The sequence below is a fragment of the Malaclemys terrapin genome, chromosome 9, assembly GCF_027887155.1.
Source record: "Malaclemys terrapin pileata isolate rMalTer1 chromosome 9, rMalTer1.hap1, whole genome shotgun sequence".
NCBI classification, from domain to species: Eukaryota; Metazoa; Chordata; order Testudines; family Emydidae; genus Malaclemys; species Malaclemys terrapin.
In genome coordinates this window covers 11,042,872-11,052,470 of record NC_071513.1, presented here as the reverse complement: position 1 = coordinate 11,052,470, position 9,599 = coordinate 11,042,872, and the positions used below count along the sequence as shown (strand labels likewise).

The 9,599-nt window shown below is 45.4% G+C and overlaps 1 protein-coding gene across 1 annotated transcript; it reads right to left on the bottom strand.

The window, feature by feature from the left end:
• Window positions 1-454: 454 nt before the first annotated feature.
• On the bottom strand, window positions 455-6,898 carry HMGB3 (high mobility group box 3). The gene is made up of 5 exons (XM_054039499.1): window positions 6,747-6,898; window positions 3,877-4,033; window positions 3,292-3,431; window positions 2,533-2,707; window positions 455-1,925 (listed from the first exon to the last, which is right to left on the bottom strand). The coding sequence occupies exons 1-5, from the start codon at window positions 6,896-6,898 to the stop codon at window positions 1,782-1,784; spliced, it is 768 nt and encodes a 255-aa protein (XP_053895474.1). The 3' UTR covers window positions 455-1,781.
• Between the last annotated feature and the right edge of the window lie 2,701 nt (window positions 6,899-9,599).

Sequence of the window (9,599 nt, the reverse complement as noted above, 5' to 3'; positions counted from 1 at the left end):
GTTTCACCACAATTAGTGCAAGATATTCCACCTCCATCTCTCTAGTTGTGAAGTACACTCTCTACTCTCCTCTGTGGACAGAGCAAAGAAGGAATATAGATAGCAAGTAGCGAAGGGATGCTAGTTTTATTCTTTCAAAAATGAATGATTTTTGGTGCTCAGAAGAATCTGATTAGTACCACTAGCTAAATTAAGTAGTTACTTTTCTCTTTTATAAAAGGACATCAAAATATTCCACATGTCAGTGGACACAATAGGTCTAGATATTCACAGAGGGGTAATTACAGAACCTCAACCCACCTCCCCGGATCCCATTCACATATGTAGTTAAAGAAAGGCAAGTGTATTGGGTGCCTGTGCCACCACTTCTAGTTCAGCAGAGAAATTAGGCGATGGTCTAGTATTTCTCCTGCCAACAAGTAGAATGCTAGAAAAAACCACAAGTCTGAAACAGTTTAACACAGGACAAAAAAGGCACATTTTAATATGTACAGCAATGCATTTGGGCTATAAATGTACCCAACACAACTGGAAAAAAAAAAAAAATCCAATTTAACGTATGCTTTTATAATTGTTCAGTTGAATCAGCCTCATTCCTAGCCACCTACCTTTCTGCATCTCTGAATGATGCTATATACACACACAATTAGTCATGAATGTTCATTTAGGCTCCCATGTTCAAGTAATAAAATTCAAACTTGCATAGCGTCTTACGCCACTCAGCCATAAACAGGTAAGATTGCATATTAGCTTGAGTAGCCATCTCTTTCAATTCAGCCAGTTTTAGCTAGCCACCATTTTTATCCTTGAGACAGAATGTTTCCTAAGTTACCCACCCTGAGGGATGCCACCAACTTCAAAATGAACTTTTTGCTGTTAAGGTACTTTTCAACCAGAAATTTAGAATGTTGTCAAGAACAGTTTTAAAAACGTAATACTGTTTATTTTGCTTCAAAAAACATTTCAGCATTCTAAACATACAAAAAAAAACCAACATAACGTTGCAAATTTGTTTAAGTACAGAGTGTTTTTGAACTTCAATTGCTGCACTTGCTCTTCACTCCGTTGACGATGAAGAGAGGTCTACAGTTTCAGTTTAAAAAACGACCGCACTTAACTAAAAAAAAACCCATACACTTCTCATGCCAGCTGAACCCCCTTCCACAACTAAGAATGGCAGCAGAATGCTAATTTCACTATATACAGAAAGACAACTTTAAGCTAAATGGACGCCCACTGTAGTGTAAATAGATCTACCCTCACAGTGCATGCTTTGGGCCATGGCACCCTATGGAAGGTACAGCCTTCCAAAGTCATCACCCCTCCCTCAAGGCATCACAACTCTAAGCATGTACCACAAGAATTTGTCTAGTTTTTACAAACTATAGATATGTACAGTTTATAACCCAGGATTTTCTAGCCAATAACCATATAGTAACACCACCTTACAAATTAAAAAAATGCTTGAAACATTTTTAAATGCTTTGTTACACCAACAGCAAAGTGCACAGAGTGAGGAGAACACTAGAGCGCCTTTTCATTTTAAAAATGTTTGGAAATATGTACAACTTTGATACAGTTTCAGGGTGCTCACGACACCCATGGCCACTTCATGTAAACCAGTTACAATTTCTAGAGCACTTTTAGAAACTACAATGTGATCAGAATCCGAATTTTGTAATTAAGCCTAATGAGGGCAACAGCACCATCTCAAATAAGAGGTGCTTCATTTATGGTGTTTCCCCTACTCTATGGTATTCACAGACAAATATTGTACAGTTTTATTCATCATCCTCATCTTCTTCATCCTCCTCTTCATCATCCTCATCCTCTTCATCTTCTTCCTCTACCTTTTTCCGAGCAGCTTTGGCTGCTGCACCCTTTGCACCATCAAACTTTCCTTTAGACTTGTAGTCTGCAACATCCTGCAAAGTCAAGAGGATGTCTTAATTTGCTCGAAGCAATAAACGTACAAGCAAGTGTAGAGAGATACTAGCTTTCAGCAGCCTTCTCCCCAAGGGAAAGGCTGCTGGAGCTACAGTTTATGGGCTTGTGGCTACCAAAGTGACCCTGAGTAGTCTACGCATTAGGTTTGCATCCTGGGTTCATAATTGGGGGGGGGCGGGGGAGAAAACTAAGCAACATTCACGGTCAGAAGTTAGAAAGGTTTATGTAATTTTATAGTGCATATATATATATATATATAATAAAAAAAAGTGATTTCGTCAGCAAAGCCAAAACTTCACTTCATAAGGGGAGGTGACAGGGACTGCTGCTATCTACCATGTATCCCAGGGAGCAAGAGACTCTCCTGAAGTTTCCCAAAGGGTAAGTTCAGTCATTATATGGAATTTTAAGTGTACTATATATGTATCCAGCATACTAGGTCTTGCTACTAACCAGTCTCTAGATGTTACAGAAGCCTTATAAACATGCCTCCTGTGCAATATGGATCTCTTCATTAAAATTAAGTGTTTATGCCCACATCAGCTCTAATGTTATTAAGATGCTCAAGCTACAATCTAGCCTTACCTTTTCATATTTCTCCTTCAGTTTAGCTGCCTTATTATTGTAAGGCTGCTTTTCACCATCACTGAGGTTGTTCCACATTTCACCAAGTTTCTTTGCTACATCCCCAATAGATATGCCAGGATTTGTGGATTTGATCTTGGGACGGAATTCTGAACAGAACAGGAAGAAGCCAGACCTTGGAGAAAAGTTTCATATTAAAATGAGCATCTCAGAATCTGATACTGAAGATTAGAACTGAGCAAGACTTCCAGCTCTTTCAACCATCAATTCACCCAAATGATTCACAAGACTGGAGACTATCCAAACAGCTAGTGTCTGAGTAAGGGGAAGATGTGTTTAAAACAAAAAACAAAAAGAAGGGATATCTGGGTTTGCTTATGGACCAGGCTTGCAAAGCATTATATAATAATGAAAAAAAAGGAGTGTTGGAAAAAATGTGCAAGATTTTAAATTTGCATTATTTGAGGCAGAGTGTTTTAGATGCCAATTTGTCACTTCCTTCCTCTTATTACTTTAGATTTAGTTGACAGAAGATATGAGTTTTGCAACTGTCCAGCTATTTTAGTCACGTTATTTAATGCTCCGCAAGTTGAGGATTTCAGCTGTCAGAAAGTTTATAAACGGGTACTAATAAACCTATTTCACGTTATTACAATTCTAGTAATGATCAGGTGTTCAATTTTCACCTAGAGAAAGCTACAACAGCTAATTTTGAGTTGAGCTATTCATATGTAACAGCATTGTGAGAAAGTTACTTACGGTGGCCGTTTTGGGGCATTAGGATCCTTCTTCTTCTTGCCACCCTTAGCTGGTCCATAATCCTTCATTTCCCTATCATATCGTACCTTGTCGGCTTTTGCCATTTCATCAAATTTGGACTTCTCTTTGCCTGACATGGTCTGAAAGAAGACACACAGTAGATGAGCACTCAAGTTACCGAGTTTCCCTTTTCAGTTGGAGGTACATACTTTGTCTTCACTGGACTGAGGCCACCTTGGAGGACAAGGATTCACATCAAAGCTCACTGTCACAAATGGCAGTCTCATCAAGGGCCAATAACTGAATTGGCCTAAAGCCTCCTCCTTCTACAGTTAGGCTATTAAAATAGCAGGAGGTGGCCTCTTGGTAGAGGTGTGCAGGAAAAGAAAGGAAGTGTGTATGGTGGAGAGAGAACCTAAGTTTCCAATGCAGTCTGAACTTTCCCGATCCCTAGAAATCAGAGACAAAATTAAGAATGGGATATGGGTTGAAAAGAAAGTCAATACCTGATTTAAACAAGTGTCACAAGAAGTTACCATTCTAGAAAGACAGCTGTCACTTCAAGAAAGTAATGAATTAAAGTACCTTCCACCTTTCTGAGCACTTCTTGGAAAACTCTGCAAAGTTGACCGGAACCTCTGGGTTCTTCTTCTTATGTTCTTCACGGCATGTCTGCACAAAGAAAGCATAAGCAGACATCTTGCCCTTAGGCTTCTTCGGGTCACCTTTAGCCATCTTGTCTCTAAGGAGGAGAAAGATAAAAATCACAGATATAAACTGTTCTATTAAGTAAACGCTCAGGTTGAATACGGACAGAACCAAGTGGTGCTGTCTCAAGAGCTGGGTCACAGATGTAAGTAGTATGTCATTATAGAGAGATTTAAATGTTTTTTAATAATTTGTCTTAATTTTTTATAATTTTATTTATAAATACACATAAAATATTTATTTGAAGTTGGCTGCCACATTAGAGCTTGAACAGACTGCATAATGCCAGTCTGAGAGTTATTCCTTCAGGAGAGCTAGAGTACACATGTAAGTAGCTGTCACCCAACGGGAAAGGTTCCACTGATTTTTTCCCCTGGTATAAATCCAATAATTTTGGTTACAAAGGTGTGCAAATAAGGGCCAGTTTTAAACACATCACCTGCCAACCTCTGCAAAACTAGAAGGATTTGCTTCTGCTCCACCAAGTGACATGGTTTAGAGGTGTCGTGGTCAGCGCAAGGATGTGTTTAGCAAGTTACCAATGCTAACTTTTGGGTGGTGTTTAAAAAAAAATTTTTTTTTTTAATTTTTCCAGCCTCCTGCAGTAATATTTTCCATGTGCAGCCTTTTAAGAGTTTGAAATTTTAATTTTTATTGGACCCACATTAATATTTAATTGTGCATCCTAATCCCACATGGGCAATAAAAGTGGATTTCCAGAATCATTCCCACCCCTGCCCCCCCATTCTGTAAATTGCTCCAGACAGGCATTTTCATCCCCTCTAAACAAACACCTTTACAAAAATATTGTGGGGAGAAAAAAAAAAAAAAATCCCGTTTCGGTCACATATTAAGAGGCAGCAAATCTGTTTGCAAAGTTTCAGATTAAAAGGCAGGGTTGGTTTAGGTTTTTAATCCCCCTTCTTTGCTTCCCGCCATCTTCCACCCCCCCCTTTGCCAAGGTCACAGCAAAAATAGAGAACCCCCCCCTTTTTGCATATTGCCCTGGGCAAGGGGCATTTGCGGCTGCTGCGAATGGGGCCAGTGCAGCCTGGATGTGCCCAGCTCAGCAGCGCGCTCCTTTGCCTGAGACTCCAGTGGAAGGAGGGGAGAGAGAGGGAAGAAAAAAAAAAAAAAAAAAAAAACGACAGGTCACCAAGACACCAATAATTCATCTTCCATTTTGTGAAATGCTTCTTCATGAAAGAAAGTGCCCCTGAAATGAGCCCCTGTGCTGGCCTGGGGGGTGGCCCCGGGCGGGGGGCACAGCCTGGCAGGGCTGGGGCAGAGTGTGGGGCTCTCGCCCGTGCCATAGGAGTATCTATAGCCTTGGTGCTAGGCAGGGATATAGAGAAGTGGTTGCTGTTCTCCTCGCCCATAGCCGGCTCCATTCGCTAAAATGGCTTCTCTAAGGCAGTGAGGCTGCTATGCCTAACAAAGCCGCACACCCCCCTCTGCCCAACTAACGCCTCTCCGCGGGGGCTCCCGGGCCCCCAGCCCCCCCAAACCCCCCCCGCGCCCTAGGAAAACCTCCGCTCTGTCCTGCCTGGGGGGGCTGGGGGCCGTGGGGGCCGGGGCAAGGGCAGGAGAGGGGAGTTAAAGCGCCACCCCCCCCCTCCTCCCATGTCCCTGCCTAGCGCAATACTCCGTATAACAAAGACTCCCGTGCAGCCATTACAGCCCAGGCTGCGCTCAGCCGCGCCGAGGGGGAAAAGTGCAAAGAGCCCCCCAACGACCCCCAGCCACCCCACCAAGCCCAAGGGGCGGTAGGGAAAAAGTAACCGGGGCGAAAGCGAAAGGTCTGGGCGCTCTGCGGGGCCCCTGGGCGGAGATTTCCCCCCTCCCGATCGCTGTGCTGCTTACACGTCTTTCTTCCTTAGCCGGAGCTCTCAAGCGCCAGCCATATTAATGCCCACAGCAGAGGGAAAGCGGCGCAAGGAAGAGGCGGCTTGGGGCTTCGGCCAGGGCACCGGGGCACGAAACCCACCTCCCCGGGCAGGGGAAGAGAAGCTGGACGGGAAGCGAATGAATCGGGGGAGCGGGGCTAGCGGGATCGCGAGTAAAAAACGGCTTCGGCGGGGCACACGGGCGCAGCGCGCAGGGTTTATCCCTGTCAGATGCTAAAGCGACAGCCATATTAATGCAGAGCAGACAGCGGGCACAGCACTGCGCACGGCCGGCAACTTCCACCGCCGGCAGCCCCGCGGATCCCAGCCGGGCCAGCGGCAGAGACGCGCCGCGCCACGCCGCGCATTTATGGCCCCAGTCACTTTAAAGGGGAAAAAGCTCCCTGCCCGGGCGGGGGAGCCCCGAGCGAGCCCCGGTGCAGTCCCTGCACCAGCCCCGTCGCTCCGGGCAGCGCGACCCGGGGAAACGCTCCACACTTGGCGCGCCTAGCGGGATCCTCCGCGGAGTCGGGGCACCCCTGCGGGAGCGGGGATCCGGGGGAGAAGCAGGGATTGGGGGAGGGTGCTGCGCCCCTCTCCCCGGGACCTCCCCGGCACAGCTGGACCCGCACCCAGCCGCTGGACCCAGGCGCATTTCTTGCCGTGGGAGCGGAGAGACGGGGGAAGGGGGAAAAGTTTTTTACTAAAGCAGGGGAGGGGGGAAAGCCCGCGGAGAGGGAAGGGGGAGAGAAAAGGGAGCGGAGGAGGAAGAGAAAAGGGGGATCGGGCGCGGGGGGGAGGGGCGAGGGCAGCCGCCCCCCGAAAAGTTGCCCGGCGGAGCCGCGGCGGAGCCGAACGTACCTGTATTGTTCGCTAGTCTGGGCAGGAGCTGGAGCGCAGGGCACGACGCTGGGCTCAGCACTGCTCGGCTCAGCCTCGCGTTGGCTGCCTCCGAGAGCGGCCTGATTGGCTGCCGGGCTCCGCCGTTTAAAAGAACCTCCTCGCCCCGCCATTGGAAGGGACGCTCATGAATATGAAGCACGGCCGGGCACTGATTGGCCGGCGCCGGTCCAGGTCATTCATTCAAAAGAACACCCGCCTGGGGAAGAGGAGCCGGGAGCTGGGGAAAAGTTTGCAGCGTGAGCGAGGGTGGGTTGCGGCTGCTGGTCGGGCCGGCCCGACCTCCCGCCCGTCTGCCGGCACCCACTGCCCCAGCACCCGGGCCCACGCTTCTGCCTCGGCCACATCTGCGGGACCATGGGCTCTGCTCCGCTCTCCGGTGCGCCTAGTCCCGCTCCGCTTACCCAGCATCTGCCCACAAGTTTAAAGCGTATTCCCACCCTCCGGCCAGTCCTGCTTTCGGTGCATGTGCCAAGCCGCAAGGGCCGGGCAGCGAAAAAGCCGGAGCTGGCGGGCCAGGGGGTTAATCCGATCCTCGGTTAACTAAGGGGAAACCCAGCGTGGCTTCAAATAAATATTACTCACGTTGTGTGCTAAAGATCAATGACTCCGAATCCCATGTTCTGTCAACCGCGCTTTCGAGGCATCCACTTCACAGACCCTTTAATGAGTCTGCTCCCCTCCCTGCACAAAGTCCGATTGCTACGTTCTAGGGGAAGCGATATGGAGCGGATCAAAAGGGAGGTCTGGAAAGACAAGATTGCCGAGGCAAAACTCCATGCCCAAGGAAAAGGGGCTTTTAGTGGCAGTGAGATCTTTACCCGCCACTGCGATGAGTGAAATACAGCAACTGGTGGGTTTAACAGCTGGGAGGAGCTCATTCTTTATTTTGACACATTGTACATTTTATACACGGAGCATACATTTGAAAATGAGATTGGACAGGAGAGAATAGCAAATTACTAAATTTAGTAAGAAATAAAGAATTCAAAGGAGGAGAAAGATTCAAAAGGGAAGATGAGAGAAATGAAGAGAAGAGGAAATAGGGACCAGAGGTAGGAGCTGACAAATAAAAGAATAGGATAGTGGAGAGAAGAGAACAGAAAAAGTATTTCAGGGGACAGGATGGAGACAACTGGCCTATAATAGCCATTTATTGGTCATTTCTGCCCCAAACCAGTAAAGGCCTGATTCTGATTTCAATGAATCTATGTGCAGAAGAATTAGTTACTGCCCACTGTAAACAATAACAGAACTGGGGGTCCAGAACAAACACTGATGGCATTCATTATAAATAATAGAGAAAGGAACTAAACAAGAAAAAACTGAGTTTCATCTAAATTATTCATATTACTTAGAAAAATAAAACAAACAGAAAACAAAGAATCCAAAAACTAGAACTAGACCTGCTTCCACAGTTTGTTCTGTATAAAATATTCTGGGATTTAGCTTTTATTATTGGGGCATGTTGTATTTTATGAAACAGACAGCAACTTCTAGCTGAGCAATCTTAACACAGCTCTGTGACTCAGACAGGAAAAGTACCTCCTTTTGGGCTCACCTGAAAGAGAGTTTTCCTACAGAGCATCTGCCAAATGGTTAAACTGGGTACTAGTGGCCTACCGCAGGTTGGTTGGGTGAGAAAACAGATCTGTTATTTTAAGGCTGGAGAGGTATGACTCAGAAACCACTACATACAATACACTTAGAGTGGTTTTATGTGAGTGTCAAAATAAAAATAATTGATAGGATAGATGGATGGTCTTTGGGAATGGCCCTGTTTCCCTACTCTTTCCCCAACATCCCCTTTTAAAGATACAATAGAACCTCAGAGTTACGAACACCAGAGTTAGGAACTGACCAGTCAACCACACACTGCATTTGGAACTGGAAGTATGCAATTACACAGCAGCAGAGACCAAAAAAAAGCAAATACAGTACAGTACTGTGTTAAACATAAACTACTAAAAAAATAAAGGAAAGGTTTTTTAAAAAAAAGATTTGACAAGATAAGGAAACTTCCTGTGTTTCATTTAAATTAAGATAGCTAAAAGCAGCATTTTTCTTCTGCATAGTAAAGCTTCAATTCTGTCAATGTTCAACTGTAAACTTTTGAAAGAATACCCATAATGTTTTGTTCAGCATTACGAACATTTCAGAGTTACGAACAACCTCCGTTTTTTAGATGGTCGTAACTCTGAGGTTCTACTGTAATTTAACTGGTGTTATAAGCAAAGACAATAGAAATCAGAGAATTTTAGCAAAATCTACACAGAATTTCTCCCAAAACCTGCTAAATTCCATTAAAGATTTTGGCCAAAATTCTGCTTTCATTTCTCATTCAATTTTGGTTTAATTGGCCCTTTCCCTATTTCTGTGTTTTAAAACCAAAGAGCATAAGTCAAGGGAAAGGGAACCATTCATAAATGTTAATGAGTCTACTCAGGTGACCATATTTTGGAGAAACCTCACAATATAAGGTGAATAGCACTACCACAGCAGAATCCCTTTCTAGCTGACAACGCTATAAGCAACACTTTCACCTATTGTGAAGGATAGTTACCGGCATCTCAAAACATTTTAATAATTAAGTCTTGGTTATGACAACATGAAGCTGTGGGATTTGTGTTTTGAATTTTCATGCCGCACTTTATTCCCTTCCTCACTGCCAAGGCCAGTACAGGCTGGGAGCACTATGGAAACAGCATGAGGGGGCCTTGCTGGGAGGGCACAACTAACTTCTCTGACACAACCTCTATAGCCAAGTAAGGAGCAGCACTGATCGTCTCCAAAGAGCCCATCCCATACCAAGGA